Below are 22,419 nucleotides of genomic sequence, written 5' to 3' on the forward strand. Positions count from 1 at the left end.
CTGGAGCTGCCCCACGAGCCCCGGGCCAGGGCTGAGCTGGGCCAGCAGCCCCTGGGGCTGGCCAGCAGCACACGGAGCCCCCGTCACCTACCGGAGCTGGGAGGGGTCTTGGGGGCCGTGGGGGTCTTGGCCGGGATGCGAGTGGCGTTGCTGGAGTTCCTCTGCGCCTGCCCCGAGCGTGTCTTGGAGCCAGCCCTGGCCTCGGGGCCCTGGGGACACAGAGGGGACATCAGGGACAGCCTGTCACCCCGCGGGATCGCGGCACCTCAGACCCTCCTCCCACTTCTCCCCGGGATTCTCCACATTCTGGAACGTTCACACCTCGTGTCCCGTCTGCACAGCCAGGGCACGGCCCCTCCTGGGCTCACCTTGCCCAGGTGAGCCCTTGGCTTCAGCTGCACCATTCGCTGCACCCTCACACCTGCTTTAGCCACACCTCTGCTCTCTAAATTTCATCCTTGGTTTTCCCCTGTTCCGCTAAAATTTTGTACAGAAGATAAATGAACCCCAGCATCTGTGACTGGCACAGGGTGCCCAGAGCAGCTGGGGCTGCCCCTGGATCCCTGGCAGTGCCCAAGGCCAGGCTGGACACTGGGACAGTGGGAGGTGTCCCTGCCGTGGCAGGGGTGAGATTTAAGGCCATTTCCAACCCAAACCACGCCAGGGTTCCGTGGTTCTGTGTGACCTGCACTGCCCGTGCTTTCCCTGTGACTGGATGTCACAGAGGGAAGAAGCTCCGAGGTTCTGCAGGATTAGCCGCGGGTGTGCTGCATTCCCTGCAGCTCTGGCACGGCTCAAACCCCTCTGTGTGAAGCACAGGCAGAGCTGCAGAGCGAGGAGGGGCAGGAAGGGACCCGGGCACGGCTCAGGGCACGGAGCCCTCTGTGCTGGCTGTGCCGGTCCAAGCCCAGAGCCGAGCCTGGGCAGGTCCCCTCGGACCAGGGCAGGACCCAGCCCAGCAGCAGCTGCCAGGAACGCCAGGAACTCCTGCAGGTGCTGCCCCGGGCTCTGAGACAGCCCCTCCCCTTACCTGGGCCCCTGCTGGGTGCAGGGCAGGGCGGGCTGCAGCGGAGGCACGGGCAGGGCTGCAGGGACATTTCGGAGGGGCTGCGGGCCCGAGGGGGGGCTTGGCAGGGCAAGGTGAGGATTTCTTGGGACGTGGAAATGAAATAAAATGGGAACAAAAACAAAAGAAAAATCAGCGTGGGAGGGAAATAAAATGGGATCGGCGACATTAAAGAGGATTAGGAGGTGCAATACAGAGCTGGGTGTGGGGTAGGGACTGCTGGGGCTGTATGTAGAGAAATAACCAATTTCTGTCTTAGAAAATAACTCTATTACTCATCTTTAACTCTTCACCCACTGAATTTCCCCTCAGCTTGTCCATTATCCCACTCAGGCACTAACCACCAGGACAATGGCCAGCTGAGCTAAACCTCCTCCAAATTACCAGTGTGACAGATATTGTTTAGCTTCTGGAATTTACCCAGTACTAAACTCTGCTCCTCACCCAGAACACAATGGAGGAGCTGGATTTGATGATTTTTGTGGATCTCATCCAGCTCAGGTTATTCTATGATCTGCAAGGCCTGGATTATTTAATTTAACGTTCTAATTACATGTTTTGCTCTTTTCACAGTTATGCTTGTCCCCAGTGCAGTTCTGAGTCTGCCCCAAGGTCAGCTGCTGCTTTTCAGTCCTGGGCTGAGAAAATGATTTCTCCAACCTCCCACCCAACCCCATGAGCCACGTGTTGGATTTAGATTTGGATTGTTTCCTCACCCTCAAAGAACCCATGGATTGCACCATCCCAACCCAGAGGAGGGAAAAAAAATAAAAACACTCTTGAAAACAAATGGAAAAATGGAACACAATGAGAAGGTTTCCTGAGAGGAACAAGAGCAGGGCAGGAGGGGAGCCAGGAACATGGACAGGTGTCACCCTTGGCTTTGTTTTTACCTTACCTTGGATTTCTTTTCATCAGCTTCGGTCCCTTCCTTGTCAACACGACCTGACAGATGGAAACACACAGTTACACCTCTTAGGACTGGTCCTAAACTCCGGGGTCTGCTCCCTGTCCCTGCTCTCCCTTAAATTCAATATCGTTCTTAGAAATGTGACCAAGTCACCATTTCTTGCAGAAATCACTCCACAAGCACATTCCTTGTGTGTTAGCAGATGATCCTGTGTTAGTCAGCACTGGAGACCAGACACACCAAGGTTTGTGTGAGAGCATTTTGCCCAGATTTCCACCCAGCTCCTGCAGGATCCGTCCAGTTCAGGACAGAAAGTTCCCTTCAGCTCTACACAGTCTCTGAAACACCCACTTGTTCCCAGTTAATAGAGACTCAGACTGAAGGAAGGCCCAGTCCAGCACTGTGATCTCATTTAAGGGGCTGTTCAGTTGGGTTGCAGAGCACTTCCATCCTGGCTGGTTTTAATTCCCATCTCTCCTGACAGGCTCTGCCTCCCAGCACCGTGCCCCTTCCACCTGGGTCAGTCTAATTAGGAGATCAGAAACGGGGAGGAGATGAAGTTTGTACTCCAAGGCACTCATAACAAAGCCCTTTCCCCCCACCTTCAGCTAACTGGGGGGAGAAGCTGCTGCTATTCTCGCCAGTCCTGGGGGATCAGCCCTTCCCTGGTGGCATGGACACTGCTGTTACTGCAGCACTGGCCCATCCCAGAGCTGCTGGATGCACCAGCCCTCCCAAACTCGGTCAGACTGGAGCCAAACAGCCACCAAGCACCTCTGTCTCTGGAGGGGAATGCCATTAAATAACTGAACTTCTCCTACTGAATCAGAAGCTGGCTGGCTCTGGGCAGTGCATCCCCACCCTGCCATGGTTCCAGGCTCCAGTGCAAGCCATGCCAGTGCCAGAGCAAAGCTTCCCACTGCTGATCCCCAGGGAACAACCAGAAATGTGTCATGAGCTTCAGCTCCAGTGCAAAAAGCTCCATCAACAATTTCTTGGTGAGCCCCGTGCAGCAAAGGGCCTCAAACCCAGCAGCAGTCCCAGGCTAATGGAGCAGCCAAGGCAGCCTCTGGAATGTGGAACTGGGAAAAAGGCAGAGCTCCCCCCAGGACATGCCCTGGAGAGCCAGAGCTGGGGCACAGCACGGTGAGACACCAGCCCGAGTCCTGCTGCCCTGGCTTGTGACCACAGCTCACAGCATCACTGAGCCACTGAGCCGGGCCCCTGGGACACTCCTGACCCCAGGAGAGGTGCAGAAGAGAAAGGAAAGGTCTAAGGGATGCTCGTGCATTTAGTGGTGACCTCAGAGCTTCCCCCAGGGCTGCCCTCCCAGCCCAGCCCAGCCCCACACACAGCTCAGGAGCCTCCAGACAGGCAGCTCCTGCTGGACCCCAGAGCCAGCACGGTGCTGCCACACCCAGGGACACCCCATCCCGAGCTGGGGTGGCAGCAGGATGCTTTGGAAGAGCAATGGACATGCCTGGCAGTGGGAAAAGGCCCTGCTGGCTGCAGCCCGTGCCTCCAGCAGCAGCCAGCAGTGGATATTTAAGGGGAAAGTACAAGAAACAGGATCAATGTGGGGGCTTCTCCATGGTCAGACCTGCCATCCTTGCCTTTTTCCTCCTCCCTCCTCTTTAGGAAAGCCAATCCCAGGAGTTATTGGCTCAGACATGCAAACCAGATGGGATGTGTCCTGCTGGAACAAGCTGCCCACGCCGGGTGAGCCCCACTGCACCGTGCCAGAGCCACCTCCATCCCGTCCTCATCTTCTCTGGGAAGGGCCAGGTGGGAGCTGAGGCACCCACCCGACAGATCCAAGGAAATCAAAACAAAAACAGGTGAGAAAAAGCACGATTAGGGACAGGCCAGCACCATGCAGGGGACAGAACGGCAGCACGAGGGTCTGGCAATCCAATCCAGGATTAAACAAATAAAGAGGGAGCAGCAGGGAGGAGCAGCAGTGCTGCAGATCAGTCACAGCACAGCTCCAGGCCATTTCCAAGCAGCAGGAGCCGAGGTGGCAGCAAGCTGCAGGGCTGGGCCAGGCAGCCCCGCTGGAGCACACACCTTTGGGCAGAGGGACACGGCTGGCCTTGTCTGCAGCCAGCCCACTGGCCTTCCTCCTGGGCGTCCTGCGGCCCCCAGCCTCTTCCAGAGGAGCATCTCTGTCCTTCACATCATCCCCTGCCTCAGCAGGGGCTTTGGATGTTTCTAGCACGGGCCCAGAATCTTCTCCCTCCTTGGGCTCAGCCTCTTTTTGGGAGACACTTCCAGAAGGCTCTGGCAGGTCTGCACCTCCTTCTCCCCCCAGCAGCTCTTGGTCCTCTCCTGCTTTATGGGACTCAGCTTCAGGCAGAAGGGCCTCTCCTGGGGTGTCTCTGAGGACACTTTTGGCTTTGTTTTCTCCATCATTTTCTTCACGAGCCTCCTGGGCAGCTGCTGGACACGAGCCCTTTGCGGGTGCCCCAAGGGAAGGCAAATCCTGCTGAGCAGTTTCATCAACATCCCGGTCCTCATCTCTCTCCTGTCCACCCGAATCTTCCTTTACCGTGGCTCTGGCACACAAAGGAGATGTCGCCTCTTTGTGGTCACCTGTGCCACCTGCTCCTGCCAGCCCCTCCGTGCCCAGCTCGGGCTCCTCAGCGGCGCCTCCCTGATCCCACAACTCACGGCTGCCTTCGGCCGCTCCGGAGCCTTGGTACATGTCCAGGGGGATCGGGATGGTCACCTCGATTCTGGTGGGAGCTGCCTTCGTTTCCTGGGCCAGAGGTGCCTGCTCTGGGGGCTGGCTGGCACCTTTCACTGCCTGTCCCACAGCAGTGCCAGGCTGGAGCCCGGGGGAGCTCGGCTCGCCTGGAGTTGGACACGTGGGGTGTGAAGCATGGGCAAGAAATTAGCACAGGCATGTCAAACATCAGAGAGAGTCAGGATTTCTACTGAAAATCCAGAGAGAAAAGCAAGTCCCACCCCACCCCACTGAACAGACACTCGTTCCTGCAGAGGCTTTTAAAGAAACTCTGATCCCCATAGGAAACAGGAACAGCAACAGTGGGACACCAAATTCCTGCCTGGACCAGGCTCACCCTGCACTCCATGAGCTGGTTTAGCTGTAGAGGCTTCCAGAAGCCAAGAGCATTCCCATTTTCCCACTGGACCATCAGTTTGCTGGTCAGTGCCCACCTCTTCTTGCCTCAAGGGCCAGAGCCCTGCCCTCCTTCCTGACCTCACACAACCCCTGCTGGCCTTCCCCATCCTCAGGGGATGCTCAGGCACACACACAGCAATGGCTCCAGAGCTCAAACCACCTCTGTGCTCATTCCACTGCCCAGGAGCTCGGGGAGAGCACTCTCATGCCATGGCAGAGCAGGGGAAGGACGTGGCTGCAGCCACAGTTTGGGACTGGGACCCCACTGGGAGCTCCAGTGCTGCCACTGTGCCACCACTGGGGCTGAGTGACACCTGAACCCCAGAACCTGAGGCCACAGAGACAAGGATATGTCTGCTTCTCTTTTCTTTTTCAGGGATTCTGTTCTGTCACTGTCCAGTGCATGACACAGACCTTTACAATTCCACCCAAGAACTGCTGCATGAAGCCAGACCTTCTAACTGAGCTGGAGCTTTTCTGTTGGGAATCCCTTCAGCTGAAGGAAAGATGCCCTGAGCAATGGAGAATTCGCCTGGATGTGGGTACACTGCTTTAGAGTCAGCCAGCCCAGTAAGGATGGGCCCCTTGTGTTATGAGCAGGTTCAGCTTCAAGGACTCTCTGGTCTCTTGGAGCACTGAGCAGGTGAAGAGCCTAAATCAGAGCCCTGAGATCACAACTCTGGCATGGCAGATTAACAAACAAGAATAAAACAAAAAAAGATGAAGTCAAGACCGACTTGGTCTCCCATCAATGTCCTCCCTATTTTAAGAGAATATCAGAGTTAAGTGAAACAACCACACAAAGACCTTGTATGTGACAGCTGAAAGATCCCAGGACAAGGCAGAAAGGCTCAGTAAAAATCTGGTGAGAAACAGCACTAAAAGCAGGGCAGAGAGAAGAGAGAAATTCAACTCTTCCACTAACAATCCTGATTTCCTTTTTACAGTGGTTGCCACTATTTCATATATGGAAGAGCTGACAGTCCAAAAACCACTGGCCAGGCAAGTAAAGGTTTTATTCTAATTTCAGGCAGCAGAATGAACAGAATTGTGCTCATCTGTGTGTGGAAAGAAACAACAACCTGAATTCTGCCCTGAGCTGAGAAGGCAAAACCCATTTACTTCTGTCAAAGACATGGATGTCTAAATGCACTAATGGAGCCATGATGAGGAAAGGCACTGCCCAACTGGAGGGATTTATTATGTTTGCTGCACGGGAAACTGCTTCACAAAATGGCTTTTCACTAAGATTTTAAACAGCAGACTCAATGAATGCTGTGGTGTGCAGTGCAGGCAGGACAGAAACATCACAGGGAGTCTCAAGCCCTAAGTCTGCCCCATGGAATTAAGCCAGCACTGGGGGCTTTGGGAAAACCAGTTTTCCATCAAGTCTGAACTGAGGAGAGTCAAGAGAAGCTTTCCAGGCATCCAAAGGGTCCCTGGATAATTTTCAGCCCATCTGAGCAGACACATAATTAATGCTGTGAGAACACTCGCTGCCCACCGTGTCTGGCTTTGTCACTCACATTCCCCAAGACTGGGATGAGGAGAAAAATCCCTTAATGTTGCAGTCAGGATATGAGGTTTGAGTCCTGTTTTACATTAGAAAGAAAATAATTAAACAATCTGGGCCTGAACTGCCTCTGTTCCACCTGAGCAGCTCCTCTGGCCATCAGCTTTTCCAGCCTGGAGAATGCCCTGGTTCTGCAGCTGGACCAAGAGGCACCATGAGAGGGAAATGTGGTGCACGAGAAGCTGCAGCTCCCTGAAATGAGTGTGCTGGAACATTCCAGGTGTGCACGGCCCTCACCTGCCAGGAACTGCACAACTGCTGTGCAGGGCAGAGCATTTCCTCACTGAACAAAACCCCCAAGCAGCAACGTGGGCAGCAACAAGTGGTGCCAGTGGCAGAGGATTCACCCACCTTGAGTGGCATCTCCTGCAGCGTGGTCCTCCAGGTTGGGAGTGGCTCCTACGCCCGCCTCTTCAGCTGCTCCAGGGCCGGAGAAAGAAGGGGAAAAACATGATCAAAATAAGGGTTTAGTTTAGGCAGGTGCCTGGGGAACCAATGCCCCTCCCTGCCGAGGCTGCCCAGCAGCAGGGGCAGGATCTCTGCTGTGCCACGGCAGGGCAGTGTCAGGAGGGAAATCTCCCCACACCGATGGTGGCTCTGGGTAGATCTGTGCTGCACAGACCACGAGTGTCTCACCAACTTCCACATCCTAAATGCAGGTTAGTACAAGCTCTTCCAGGCAGAAAACAGGCTGTTAAGGAGCAAGGAAACTTGTGGATTTATATCCCTTTTCTACCCCCACTTGGCCTTTACCTGGCCAGCAGCACTCCGTGAATGTCTCTTACCTGAGCTCACCTTTTTGGTGCCTGTGACCAACCTGTGAACCCTGCCAAGGCTGGGTGAGACCATAATTCCAAGCCTGATATAAATCTAGAGAGATCCTGAACTTCAGCACTACTGGTTCATCAGAGAAGCGTGGTTTTCTTCACAGTGATGATGGTTTGTCTCCATCAGCATTTCTTCACTTCTGTGACTGCTTTCAAACTAGCTTACACAATTATATTTGTATGCCACAGTTCTCCAGTCAAACTAGGACTTCTTCTGTTTCCCCATTTTTTGTCCACGCAGTTCAGGACACACAGGCTCCCTGGGACACTCAGATCTTGCACCAGAGCCTCCATGTTTCAGCCCAGGGACTGGATGCAGCACAGAAATTTCGCTGCTGTGAGGTTGTTCCAGTGTTTGGCACTGGCAGAAGCCCTTTTCTACCCACTGCTTTTCTCAGGTCCTGCCTGATGCTTCCAAGGAAAGCCATTGGCTATGGCACAGGGGACACATCCTCATTTTCTGCACACAGACCTGCCCTCCCAGGTCCTGCTCTCTCACACACAGCACCACCACAGTCACTGCTCTGCCTCTGGAAGGCCCCATCCTTCCATGGAAAACCAGGCCCAGGTGCAGTGAGTGCCCACAGGGCATTCAGGCTGAATTAGTCACTTCACTTCCTCTGCATTATCCTTAAAAGCACTGCTGCAGTGGCCTGGTTTTCACCTGCCACTGCAAAGACACCCACGAGGGCTGGGCAGACCCAAGTGCTGCAGGACAGGCACCGAGGGGCAGCAGCAGAGAGGGGCAGGAACCACCCAGAGCTGCAGGTAGGAGCCTGGAGGTGGGAGCCAAAGCCACCACAGAGACACCAGGCAGAAGGATTGCCAGATGTGGAGCAGAGAAAGAGAGAAGAAACGGCTGGGAGTCTCCCCAGGATGGGGAAGGCAAGAGGACACCACCAAGTGAGGAATTGTCAGGAGAAGAAGGAAGCAGCACTGGGAGCAGTGTCCCTGTGAGAGGCTTCGTGGTGTTGTCTCACAGCACCGACCAGTCCAGCTCTCTGCTCTGTCTGCAGCAAGAGATGAAGCTGCACCTTGGTCTCCCTCACCTGTGGTTCCTTCTGGGATCTCCCCGTGCTGTTCCACACCACCCTGATCCTCGTGGTCTCCTTCCTCCACTAAAGGTGCTGTGGCATCTGAAAAACAACACGGCTTTCACACAGCTGCTGGGAGGCCAGGCTGTGCCTGAAGAACTCTGCTCAGAAAACTCAGCTCCCTCCTTGAGGAGCTGCGCCAGGGAACAGCTGAACATGTCCCAGCAAAGCCAGAGCCACGGGGCCACCACGAGCTGCCCCCTGCCTCACAATGTGCCACAGCGAGCTCCCTGCCCTTCCGAAGGCTTCTGGGCCAAAATTCCACCTCTAAAAGCAGCCCCTGGTGCCTGATGCACAGGCACAGCAATCCTGCATGGAGACACGGCTGGAGCAGGACAGAACTGCTGACAGACAGACAGACAGACAGACACCTGGCTCCACCTGCCAGCGGGGTGTCTGCTCATCCTCACTGCCCCAGTCCTACTGGAAAGCAGGATAACATCCCCTCCTGCACCTGCACCAGGTGGGTTTTATGTCCTGATTCCTTGAGGCACTTTCCCGACAATCACTCAGCCCACGGGACAGGGCTGGGACTGCTCAGCATCTCTGCCCACCCTTCCTTCCTTTCAGAACAATTTTGCAGCTAAAGCCTCAACCTCAAGTCTCCAAAGGCAGATACTTGGGATTAAAGCAGCCAGAGGAACGAAGGTAATTACAGTAGTGAACAAGTCTCTAGACCACCCTGGAATTAGAGTCTCTACCCTCGAGGCATTGAGGACCTGGGGAGCACAGGGACACAAACCTGTGTCCCACAACACGGGGCCTTGCAGGAAAAAAAAACCACAAGCAACTTCCTGAAGTGTCCTGAACAATTCACCTTTCTCGCTTTGCAGCCCACTCTGCACCTTTAAAGCTCCTTATCTCATTCTGCAGCACAGCAACCACCACTGGTGATGAGAACAACAAAGAGGTTTCTCCTCCTGAGAAACCCCAGCAGGACACAGCACGGGGAGGCTGGGGAGGCTACCACGACCCCATCCATCATGGTTCCAGAGCAGAAAGTCAAAGAGCTCCCACCTTCCGTAGTTGGGGTGCTCTTAGCGTCAGAGGTTTCAGAAACAGGCTCATCTGATCCATCATCCACTGGTATCTGAAGGGGATAGCCTGGAAAACATTCAAACACTTACAGCAAGGCCTTGGCTCTCAACTGGGGCCTGGGGGTTACCAACTCTGATTGCCCACATCCACAGCAGCGAGAGGCTGCAGCTGGAGACTAAAAACCACCTGAACTAAAAGCAAGCAAAGCGTGAAAATGCCAACCAAAAGCACCAGTGTCACCAAAAGGAACAAACGGAAACCACCAGCAAAAGAAAAGCCCGGTGAACTGGGCAGGCAGAAACAGCAAAGCATGGCACGAGCAGGCAGGGAGATCTCAGCAAGGTAAGGAGGAAAGGTGTGCAGCTCCTGAGTCACTGTTGTCCTCTCCCTCCCAGAGCAGGCTGAGCACTCCCAGGGCTGCAAACCAGCCCCTGCTTGGCACGGGGCTGGTGCAGGACATTCTGTGCCAAGAAACGGTGGCAAAAGTCTTCTGGAAGAGCAGGGCAAGAGGCACAAGTCTCCTCTCAGCAAGGGCGTGGGCAAATCAAATCATGAGAGCAGGAAAAAGCGATTTGGAAAAGAAGAAGCGAAATCCCTGGGAACCTGTGATGTGTGAAAAGCTGAGAGGAGGCACCGGAGCGCAGAGCCCGGGATGAATGGATGCTGTGGATTCCCTCCAGGACAGAGATCCATTTATCTGCTGGAAGAGGTGTCCAAAGCACCTCAAGAAAAGGAAATTAAGATGATGTTTACATGGAGCATTGCCAGGAGTGAGCCACACCAGGTTTGCTGGCGCTGTGCAGGGTTCCAAGCTCAATTGTGGAGCGTGGTGGAATGAGAAAGGAAAAGCTTCTGGAGAAATGCAGGTCTGAAATATGGTGAGGAGGACTCCAGCATGGCCCCCACTCCCAGAGCTGTCTGCTCAGCTGTCCCCAGGTCCCTGTGCAGGTGAGGGAAGCAGGCAGCAAGCAGCATCCTTGAGCTGTGACCCCAAATAAAAACCGTGCTGTGTTTCCATAGCAAACCGAGGAGTGAACACAAAGGCACACTTGCAAAGCTGCAGCCCTGGGACACCCCTGGGCTGGGCACCAGGGGTTGTTCTGCTCGTGCTGGGCAGTGAGAGCCACGAGCAGCATTTTCCTGGGATGCTGGAGCACCCCGTGGCTCCCCGTGGCCGCAGGGCTGAGCCCCAGGCTCCCTGTCCCCAAGGAGCCCTGGCAGCAGCACGCTGCTCTCCCTCTCCCTGCTTAGCTCAGCAGGGGCCAGGCAGCTCCTTCAGCACCTCCTGCACGTGCTCACCTGAGGAGAAGTGTTTTTCCTGGCCAGGTGCGTGATCGTCCATCATGGTGGTGTCCTGAGGCTGCTCTGCCACCTCTCAGCAAAGGTACCTGAAAAGGAGAATAAAAACACCCATTAGGCAAAGCCTGACACAACAGGAGCAAAGGGAAGGTCTGGTCATTCCTGCACCAGGAAAAGCATGTGCCAGTCACTGCATCCCTCACAACAAACACACAGCCAACTCCTGCAGCTGCATCCAAATTTATTTAAGTTAAGGGTATTTAAGTTGTCCCAAGCAAAATGACCGTCCTGGAGCACCCAGGACACTGCTGTGACACAGTTTAGCCCCAGGAGATGCCTGTGAGCAGCAGGCTAAGTGCTGACTGACTGCTGGGGCACGCTCCAAACTCTGCATTTCCCAGTTTAACCAGTGTGCCAAGAGATGCTGCTGTGGGAAGGGATCCTTCCACCCCTCGGATACACCCAGCAGGGACACACAGCTACCACAAGACACTCATCATCCTGAAAGCCACCCAAAAGTGACCCATGGGGGGATCCAGGACGAGCCAGAGCAGAGGGTGTCACTCAGCTGTGGCTGTGAGGGGACAGCACAAGCCCTGCTTTAGCCCCAAACCCTTCCTGCAGGGCTCACAAAGCCCCAGCACAGCAAACAGGGCTGGGCTGGAGGCAGAGAGGTGCCAAACCTCGAGTTGGTCGTTTTTTTTCTAAACTGCATCGATCTGCAGGAGGAAATGGAGTCTCCAGCAAGCACTGGCTGCCCCAGGGAGCAGGGCCCTGCTCTGTGCTGCACGGACAGATTGTGCTTTTAGCTGGCATCGTCACAGCCACTGGCAGGGATTAATAATCAGCTATTAGTGTGATCACACGTTTGCCGTGGTGGGTCCAGCACAGGAGCTCAGGTTACCAGCAGCAAGGAGGAAACTCGTGGTTTTGTGTGCTGGCAGTAAATTAACTGGATGTATGGAACCACACAAGAGAAACTCCAGGGCCAGTAACCAGATCTCTCACCCAGCTTTTTTTCAGCCTTAGCAAGATGACTCTGCAATTTAATTATTGCCTCAGACAGCTACAAAGCCATTTGACAGGACTGGAGGACCAAGGAAGCTGGAGAAATTGCACTGGAATGAAATCACCCATAAAAATGAAGGTATAAAAATAGGAAAGAATTAAGTATCTAATTTTTGCTCTAATTGGTGGGCCCTAATTATTTGGACATATGGCCACCCTCCTCCCAGTGCTCAAAGGATCATATTGATTATATCCAGGCCTCATCTGGCTGATGCTTGATATTATTTACAGCACTGAGATACTAAAATATAGTGTTAACCTAGTGCAGGGGTCACCAAAGCAGCCCAGGCACAAACACGAGTGTAAAATGACACCAAAAAGTGCTGCTCTGGTGTGTTTGTGTGTGTGCAGGACACAGCAGGGGCCTCCCTACAGCAGCATTCCCAAAGCTCTGCCCTGTCTTCGGCAGGAAAATGGGGATGGCAGCAGCAGCTGATCCCTCCCAGCCACACTGTGCTCACTGCACCCCTCCCAGAGTGACACCTCTGCTTCCAGCTGCACATCCAGAAAACCCTCACAGAGGTGCTGTGCTGCATTTACACAGGCATTGTTCCCTCCCTCCCTCCCGTGTGTTTTTGGAGGAGAGCAGTCAAGTGTCTCCCCACATTTCGTCCTTTCTATCACCCAGAGGAGACTCCTTGTCCAAGGGTTATCCACTGGCCCCGTGGCCAGCATCCCCCCGGGGAAAGGCCTGCATTTCTGGGCATTTCTGGGCATTTCTGGGCATTTCTGGGAATTTCTGGACAATTCTGGGCATTTCTGGACAATTCTGGGCATGCAGGGCTGCAGCAGTGCCGTGATTCAGCAAAGGGCTGGTGGTCACCTGCTTGCCCTGAGCACCCAGGGCTCTCCCAGCACAAAGGAACAGCCAGGGCTGTGCAGAGGAGATGGGGATTCATATGACCAAAGAGAATTTAAATCTTATTAAAGCAACATATTCTAGATTCGAATTCTCAAAGATGGAATGAAAATTCTGAAAGAAGTCCATAATGATAATACTCTTTGTTTTTCCTTTTGAATGGGGGAAGGGGAAATCCCTCTCAGGGAAAAACATAACATCAAGGGGAAAAAATATTCTAAAATATTCTTAAAAGTGTAAAACCAGCCCCGCCTTGAAGCAATGGTTCAGTGATGCATAATTAGAGCAAAGAAAGCTGCACAGAGATAAACTTGAACAGCAACTCTGCGTGGCAGATAAAGCACAAACCCTCCAAAGAACCTTATCCATCCCCAGCAGAACTATTCTCTTAACCAGGGACACTATCTAAAAAGCAGCAGCCTATCCCATAATTAACAGCTCCTCCAAACCTGGCATTTTCCAGACCTGAAGCCCAATTTCAGCCCAGCAGCTGCAGTGCTGTTTGCAGCCCAGGAGCCCCAGCACATCCCAGTCTGCCCAGGAGCAGAGCTGAACTGGGAGAGCCCGGCCAGCTCCTGCCAAGCCCTGCTGTGGCCAGGGACACCTGCACTGGAACGGGGGGCTCGGAGCTCCCCCCAACCCGGCCTTCAATGCTCCCCAGAATCCTGGGATGGTTTGGGTGGGAAGGGACCTCAAAACCCACCCAGAGCTACCCCTGCCCTGGCAGGGACACCTCCCCCTGTCCCAGGAATGTCCAGCCTGGTCTTGGGCACTGCCAGGGATGCAGGGGCAGCCCCAGCTGCTCTGGGCACCCTGTGCCAGCCCTGCCCACCCTGCCAGGGTGGAACAACCTCCTAACACCCACTGCAAACCTCCTCAGTGTGAATCCATTCCTCTGTGCTGTCACTGCAGCTCCTTGGAAAGAATCTCTGCCCATTTCCCACAGACACTGGAAGGACACGGTGGGGTCACCCCAAAGGTTCTCTTTGTACCCAGCCCCAGGGCCAGCGTGCAGCAGCAATTCCTGCCCAGCACCCGGGCTGGGCACGGGCTGGGCACATCCGAGCCCCAGAGCAGAGCCTGGGAACCCTGGCAGACCCCGCAGACCTCCAGCACCCCCTGCCCAGCCAGACCCCGAGCCCAAACCGAGCCAGGCAGCCCCAGCTCTTAAACCTCCGGTGGGAAATTCCTCCTCTGCAAGGCAGAGGAACCCAAGGCTGCAGACAACGTGAACACAACGAGCCCCACCGAGGGGAGGGGGACGGGGCAGATGTGGGAGCAGCCAGATGTGCCATCTGTGCCGGACATCACAAAGGAGCAGGGAACAGCCTCCCCAGAGCCCCTCGGTGCCAGGGCAGCAGCTGCCCCCCACCCAGCACGGGCACAGCCCCGGGGACACGGCTGGGACTGTCCCCAGGCACGGCTGGCACTGTCCCACAGCAGCTCCGGGCTCACAAGGATGGCACCAGGGGCTCGATTTACACACCCCGAGCCCAAAATAAACCCCGAGCTGGCAGCGCTGCCAATGGGGGCTCACACGGGTGAGGAAATGCAGAAAAATGAACATTGCAGGGGTGAGGAAATGCAGAAAATGGAATATTCCAGCAGCAGGAGAGGGCAACGCCTTGGCAGGTGCTGGCTGGATTTGCACACTCTGGGATTCACCAGTGCACCCAACCGAGCAGCTCCACAAAATACCCACAAAATACCCACAAAATACCCACAAAATACCCAAGCCATCACCCAGTAACTCCCAGGTGGCCAAGCAGAGCCTCCTGGCTATTGTCTCAGCATCTTCCTTCTCCTTTATTTAATGAGAAAGGACACAAAGCACTCACTCTTGTTGTTAAAACTGAAAATTCAACAAACACGAGCTAAGTGTTACCTCTGAAAGGTGATCAAACACAAACAGGGCTTTAAAAAAAACATCACTCCGTCTGAATGATATAATTAAAACAGAGTGACAGCACTGTGAAACACCACCAGCCTGAAAGGCTGTTCATAATTCATAAGCAACTTCCTTTTCATCTCCTTTGTGTACTTCTCCAAGTACTGTTTTTCCCAGAAGCTGACAGAGGAAGGAATATGGACAATGATCTCATTAATTGCAGGCACTAATATGCAGCGAGCTGAGAAATTACAAGAATTTCAGGATATCTAGTCAAGAGGACAGAAAACTTCTTTGAGGTTCAAAGACAGATAAATGCCTCTTGGAGCAATAGGACAGAGTTAGAAAATAAATTGTCTCAAAAGTGCACATTTTCTTTTTTCTTTTTATGATTTTTCCATATTCATCATAACTCCTTGGAGGTCTGAAACTTTTGCCCCTTTCTCCAGGGGCTGGACACTTTCCAGAGAGACTTGAGAGGGGTTTGGATTCACAGCAGAACAGTTTTTGGGTGTCTGTCCCTGCCCAAAGCCCCTCTCAGCCCAGCACAAATTACAAATCAAACCTGCCCAGAGCCAGGAGCCCTGAGAGCTCAGGGGTCACCACGGGGGGCTCCAGAGAAAAGCCAAGGGACACTCGCACACTGATAAGTTCCTCAGGGCTGCTGAGAATTAAACTAACAGAATTTGCCATCCCAAATCAGCTTAGGCCCAGTTCAGCAGCTGCCTCAGAGCAGGGCAGCAATTAGAGACCAGATTATCCACCACAAAAGCCCAGCCCATGGCCTGAGCTGCAGCACAGGGGGAATGGCTCTGTCTGCACGTCTGCTCTGTGCCCAAATAAAACAACTGTGACTGCTCCACCTTCACCTCCCCAAAACCTGAGCATCTCCCTGACCCCTGCAGCATCTCCTGCCACCACATGGATCTTCCTTCCTTCCTTGATCTTTCACCCCTTCTCCCTTTTGGTTTATCTGACCAAGCCAAGCCCAACCTTTCCCAAAACCAGAGCAGGTCCCACCTCCCCAGCCCAGCTTTCCCCGAGAGCTCTCAGGGGGGTTCCGGGGTGGCCCAGGGAGGTGCTGACACTCCAGATCACGCTGCTCATTCCACGACATGATGCAGAAATCAGGCTGCCCCTAAGTCCACTAACTTTAGCGAGCTTAGAGCTCTGCTCAGAAGGGCTTAGGTGGCAGCAGAAAAGGAAGCAGGAGCAGTTTTAAAGGCTGCCCTGTGTGCTCAGCAGGCTCTTGGTGAGACAGGGCAGAGAAGCCTCTTTGGCAGGGATTTACCAGGCTGCCTTCGGATTTCTTCTCAACCCCCTGCTACAGCATCTTGCCTGCATTTCACTGAGCCCCGAGATGGTTGATGGGGGATAAATTCTCCCTCCCCAAAATCCTGCTGGCTTGGGAAGCCTTTAAGCAGTTGAGCACGTAGAGAGGATCAAAGAGAAGGCAGATCTTATTTTCCAGCTAATTCTCTTTGACTCTTCCCATCCCAGGCTCAGCCCAACCTGCTGCAAGCCAGAGCATCTCCTCTGCTGCTGCAGGTTCTAAGGCAGGCTCGACAGCTCTCAGGCTTGTAGCAGTCACTATTTAACTAACAGAAAATTCTGGAAGGCTGATATATCCCCCAGCACTGCCTTCCCAAGGCTGGGCTTCTGCCCAGATGTGGCTGCAACACCAGGACAGTGTCACAGACTGCTCCCCCAGCCTGCCCACCACCACCAGAAAGGATGGAGAGAGGGAAAAGAGGGAAAAAAAGTTCCTTAAAAATGCCCCCCAGAGTCTTAATGAACCGGGACAATCAATGGCACAAGAGCTGTTCTGCCCCACCGAGTGACTGCTTTGCCTTGGCTGGAAATGACACCATGAGGAGGCAGAAATGGCTTTTCTGAGAGACTGCATTGCCCGAAGAAAGAAAAGCAGGCATCCATCCCCACTAACTGATGGTCCCTGTGTGGCCCTGAGCCAGTGCTTGGCCCCTCTTCCCTGGGAGCACCAGCACTGCCCTAACATCCCCCAGGAGCTGGAGCCAGGCACCACAACTGAGCCCCCACAAGCAGAAATTGCACTGGGGGTCACCTCACGCTGATTTAGGAGCAGCAGCACCACAGAGGGGGAAATGTGGGAGGCCAGAGCTGTGCCAGCACCAGGCACCCCCAGCTGCACCTGAGCCCCTCCAAGTTTTGCCTCAGGCTTGAAAAAGACGTTGTGAGACACAAGGTGTGTGTTTATTGCTTACTTTGATCTCTGCTGCTCCTCTCTCTTTGATTTCACACTGCTGACATTTGCTGCACCCTGACAGAAGTTCTGTGAATATTCAATGGTGCCACAGTAATGAAGATATTAAATATGAAAGATTCTTCATGCCACAGCTCCAGTCTAGTGAGTGATCCCAGTCAGAGCAGATGCGACAGAACCAGGAGAGCCTTGTGGCCACTAATGCTGCAGGAGATTTTCCCAGGGCAAGGAAAACATTCTTCATGGATTGGGCCATCATTTCTAAAGTTATTTTGAGCTGTTTCAGCACATGGATAGAAAATAAAACGATGACAACGGCACCATCTGCTCCAGCTACTGTCACGCCAGCGTGGCTGGCATGGCTCTGTGGTGACAGAAATCCTGTCCCAGGGGAGAAGCCAAGGCAGGTGAGGCTCCCCAGGGATCCCTGATTTCCTGCAGGATCCACGGGTGACTGCAGAGGAGGATTCCAGTGTGCCAGGGCAGAGACACTTCCACAGGGGAGCAGAGGGACAGGAATCACCAGCCTGAAACAGCCCTGAGCCCTGCAGGAGGAGCACAAATCTCCACATGCACCTCATTCACTGTGCTCATTGCCCCAAGCCATCCCTGTCAGCCCCTGGACCCCCAAACTGGGCAGCAGACCGTGCTTGGCCAGCTGCAGCTCCCTGAAGGCGACTGGCAGGGCTGGAATGCAGCAGCTCCATAAACAGGCTCCATAAACACAGAGCAGAGAGTCAGGAATTCTCCCCGCACTGGTTCCTCAGCCTAGAAAGCAGCAAACACATCGGATCTCACCGGGGCTTGTCCTCACCCCAACACTCACCCTGCACCCAGGCCGGGCTCTGCCATGCCTGGTTTAGCTTCTGTCTGGCTCTGCTGAATTATTTTTGTTTTTCGTGACTCAGAGGCTCTTCAGATGAGGTCAAAAGTCACAGTGTGTTTCCTGAACATCATCTTTCATTCTTTAATGCCAAAAGACAACAAACAATAGGACATTCATCATGTGTTTCTGCTTTGCTTTTATGTTGTTGCATAACAGCAGAAAAACACTGTTCCCTCAAATGTTCACAACTGTATTTACTACAACTAAAAGCAGCATTTTTTTATTAAATCTGTATCAGGTCAGTAAGAAGATAAATGCAGGGAAAAAAAAAAAAAAAAAGCCTAATCTGGAAGAGCTCAAGAGAGAAAACAAACAAACAAACAAACATCAGCAGGAGAGCTGAGCGCAGGGATGAGAGAATCCTTCATTTCCTGCCAGGAGGGCACCCCGAGAGCTTCACAGCCCCCCGAGCACCTGGGAGCCCCAGCCCTGCTCCCAGGAGGTGCTGACCCCACTGGCCGGGGGCACCGGTGCCTGTTTGTGCTCGTGTCTCACACAGGAACAGCAGGGGACTGAGAGGGGAGGGGGCTGTGTCTCCCCACAGCCTGCACAAGTTCACAGAATCCGAGAGCCACAGCTCTTCCTTCCAACACAGAAACCCAACAGTAGCTGCATTTTGTACCTTTAGTTCTAACAGGGGAGCACAGTTTGTGCTGAGGCACCAGACAAACGAGGATTTTACAGTCAGGATGAACAGCAAATAAAAACCTTTATACCAAAACATCCCTACTGAGCTCTCGGATGTCTCTCCCCAGCTGGTCTTTGCCCAGTTTGGGCCACTCGGGATGGCAATCAAGCAGCAATCTGCCTTGCCTTGATTTTAGTTTTATGGGGCCGATGAGCAGATTTGCAGCACAAGCAGATGCAGGCACTGTGACTAAGTGACAACCCATATGGGAACACGGACCATAAATTCAGCCAAAGAGTTGTAAAACCATTATTTCCCCTCCTAACCCAAAGGCTAAAGGAAGAGAAAGTTAAAAAAAAAAAAAAATCCATCATCCACATGCATTTCACCTTCCCTAGGAATTAGCCTAAATTGGTGTCAATCTTTCTTCTCACAGGGATGAGGGAAATTGTCCGAATTTGAGCCTGCCCGAAGTCTCGGAATTCCAGCTCAATCTTCCCCAGTACATTTGTTAAAAATAAACGAGGTGCAATCAGCCTCCTCGGAGATTTTATCCTCTTTCAGCTCTAAATGCAGCTCTGCTGTCACATGTATGACATGTCCAGAAGGACCGCCTGCCCCAGAGCCTCTTTCTGCCTTAAAATATAACCCCACTTGTGCCTTAAAGTAACCCCACTCCCGCTCTGGGGCTCCATTCATGTTCCATTCGTGTTCCACAGGGGCACGGGCTCTGCTGAAACAAAGGCTGGAAGACACAGGGCTGCTGGTGTGTCAGCACTGCTTGTTTTCATCGTGGATGAATGGAGCCAGGCTGCTGGAGAGGCTCTGACCACACCTAAAGCCAGGCTTTGTCATCCCTCACTGAGGGCGGCTGGAGCCTCCCAGCAGCCAAGAAACCCCAAAAGCTTCACCCACCTCTCAGAACTGCCCGTTCTCACTGCTGAGAAGCATTCACGGCTTTTTTTCCTGACTGCAGCACTTCAATGCCAAGCAATCCTTACTCTCAAAAACTCCTTTTACACCCGCCCAGCTCCCTCCTAAGCCTGGTGCTCCAGCCAGGCTCTGGGAAGGTGCTGCTCACCTGCACACAAACACTCCAACCCCTAAGCAGGATTTCTCCATTGAAGAACTTAAGCACCAGGAAGCTCCTGGATGCTGATAGAGCAAACAAGCCCAAAACTCTCCTGTTAATATGAGCAACAGTAGCTAATGAAACCTGCTCTGGAGCTGAGCACGGACCTCAGACAGCCGTGACAATAAACCCTATTATTAGACACAAAAGCGGTGACATATTTCAGAGATTAAGCATTAATAAGTGCCTTCACATTAACGAGTGAATTCTTCACCTCCTGCCTGGAGGAATCTGGGGGAAGGGAGGAGCTGGCAGAGTAATCCAGCTACCACTGAAATAGGGGGAACAGCAGAACTCGTGCAAAGTAAGCTCCAAAACCGTGACACAAGGATGCAGCTCAGCAGGGCTGCAGATGGAGATTCCCGATGCTGGAATTCCACATCCTGCAGGGAGCTGGGGCTGCCAGGCAGGGTTTAACAGGGAAGGGAGAGAGGGCAGGAACAGGAGAGATGGATGAGGAAGGACAGCAGACAGGACAGCGTGCCCAGGTGTGCACAGGGGGCTCGGGTTCGGCAGGTGCCCAAGGAGCTGCTCGGGATGAGAACAAAACCAGGGAGCACCGTGGGCTCCTCCTGCTCACAGCTGCTCTTCCTGGATCACCCACTCACCACCACGACCCTGCAAGGCTCCACAAACCCAGGGTCACTCCCTTTGTCACAGTGTCAGTCCAACATCCTCATCTCGGTCCCAGTGCCCCCATCTCGGTCCCAGTGCCCCCATCTCGGTCCCATCCTCTCAGAATCTGTTCTCCCATGACTCCAAGCCATGCCACAGCTCCAGCAGATTTTACCTGCTTTCCTCTTTGCTCCCAACAGCAACATTTATTACTTCTGCCCATTCATGCCTGCAAGGCTCTCCATTGTTACACCGGGAAATGCTGAGGGAAAGCCGTGTAGTTTTCTGTCCAATTTGGAGAAGTCCATTGTTAAAAGCTCCTTGTACAAATCCCTGCAGGCAGTTCCAGGCAGCACCCTTTGTCATGCTGATGAGGCAGGAGGTAAAACCACATATAAGCTGCAACTTCAGAGGGCAGAATTTGCTGAGGGTAAAGTCTGCCCTTGAATTCAGAGTCAGGGGGAGCTGAAAATCAACCACAAAAGGCAATTCTGATTTTGGATTAAATCCCAGCTTTGGGCTCACTAGCACCACGAACTGCAGCTACCAGCAGAGAGCACGAGAAGCTCCAGTTCTGCAACATTACCCGGTTTCCTCACAGGTCTCACCTTAAAGCACACAGGTAACTCAATGCCAGCAGCTCTCACCCATCACACACAGGATCTGCAGGACTGGGTAATCAAACACTCACTCCTGCAGGGAGCAGGTCAGCACTTTGTACCAGGACAGGAACACGAGCCACATTTCCAAATCTTACCTCTCCTTTACTTCTGACCACACCAAAGTCAGATATAAATGTCATTTTTCTACAAAGGCTCCTGACATAACCCTGAGCAGACACACAAACACAGACCAGCCTGCAGGATGGAATCCCTCCAGATTATCCCTTCTCCTGGGACAGTCTCCTGTGGCACTCCTCAAGCTAACACAATGAGCACACCCCGAGCCCTGCCGAGCAGGAACAGCCCCTTCTCCCTCTGCCCCGGACTCATCCCCACACCTGGGGCTCCACAGCCTTCTTTGCCCATCACTCAGCGTCTCACCCGAGTGTGGCAGCCCTGATCTGCCCGTGGCTTGACTGAGAACCGGCACAGCTGGCCAGATGTGCCCCCTGCACCCCATGAAGTGACATTTCACTTCTCACAGGAAGGAGCGGAGCACGCTCCACACTGACAGCGAGCCAACGCAGCCAGCATTTAAGTAACTTTTAACCGAAGAAAAGATAAAATGTTTCCTAGGATTGGGAACAATTTTACCACTCTGAACATCCCCCCCCTACTTGTGCAATTTCAACTTCAAAAGCGCAGCCCGGCAAACACCTCTTGGCAGAGCACAGAAAACAATTGTTTTATCTCAAAAGTGAATCTCCAGCCCTTCACAAACAGGCTGAGCTGGATGTCCTCAGGAGTCACAGGAGAGGCTTCTTTAGATTTTTTGAGTCACTTACAAACACCTCATGGAATTTAATTCCGCAGCAACTGACTGAGACACTGATGAAATCCATCTGAAATTACATCTGGCACTTCCAGGCAGACAGCCCGGGGCAGGAGCTGAGGGGGAGCCATAAAGTGAAACACTGATAAGAAAGCCATTCCAAGTCTCGTGCTATTCAAACCCTTAAATACAAGTGGTTTCATCACCGCTCTTGAGTGCTGAAGAGTTAACACAGCCCTTCCTGCCCCTCAGGGCTGCACCTCATCCCTCAGCATCCCACACCAGCCTCTGTCCTTGCCATGGAGCATCGCCACGGAGCTGAGCCCCAGCTCTCCCGGGATCCAGAATGGGGGAATATCCTGAGCTGAAAGGGACCACAAGGATCATCGACCCCTAGCCCTGCACAGGACACCCCCACAATCCCACCCTGTGCCTCAGAGCACCGTCCAAACACTTCAACTCCCACTTCAAATCCCACTGCTCTGAGGGAAGGCAGGGAGGCAAGGACAGACAGGCAGTGACACCAGATCTGCTCCAGGAAGAGAGGTCAGGGCAGGTAGAGTGGAGAGGCTGCAAAGATGGAAATAATTAGCCCAACTGCAGCAATAATCCTTTCAGCTTAACAGAAGGTATCCCCTGGTGCTCCCTTTTCCTTGGATATTTAAAGAAGAGACACTGAAAACAGGAGCCACGCTGTGTGTTATGACCACCTTTA

The 22,419-nt window shown here is 53.4% G+C and overlaps 1 protein-coding gene across 12 annotated transcripts in view; it reads right to left on the reverse strand.

Moving 5' to 3' along the window:
• Positions 1–22,419, reverse strand: part of MAPT (microtubule associated protein tau) — a 39,341-nt gene that overhangs the window by 12,067 nt on the left and 4,855 nt on the right. For 5 of the 12 annotated variants that reach the window (XM_088179559.1, XM_088179558.1, XM_014889420.2 and 2 more), the window contains exons 2-7: positions 10,953–11,041; positions 9,633–9,719; positions 8,571–8,657; positions 7,046–7,111; positions 1,965–2,011; positions 92–209 (exon numbers count right to left, since the gene is read on the reverse strand). In XM_088179559.1, coding sequence (XP_088035685.1) covers positions 92–209; positions 1,965–2,011; positions 7,046–7,111; positions 8,571–8,657; positions 9,633–9,719; positions 10,953–10,998 — 451 coding nt within the window. In that variant the 5' untranslated portion in view covers positions 10,999–11,041. Of the gene's footprint in view, positions 1–91; positions 210–1,030; positions 1,151–1,964; positions 2,012–4,043; positions 4,830–7,045; positions 7,112–8,570; positions 8,658–9,632; positions 9,720–10,952; positions 11,042–22,419 lie in introns of all 12 variants that reach the window. The other 7 variants (XM_088179557.1, XM_088179555.1, XM_088179553.1 and 4 more) reach the window with 4 other exon arrangements.

Source organism: Sturnus vulgaris, chromosome 27 (genome assembly GCF_052056855.1).
Source record: "Sturnus vulgaris isolate bStuVul1 chromosome 27, bStuVul1.hap1, whole genome shotgun sequence".
NCBI classification, from domain to species: domain Eukaryota; kingdom Metazoa; phylum Chordata; class Aves; order Passeriformes; family Sturnidae; genus Sturnus; species Sturnus vulgaris.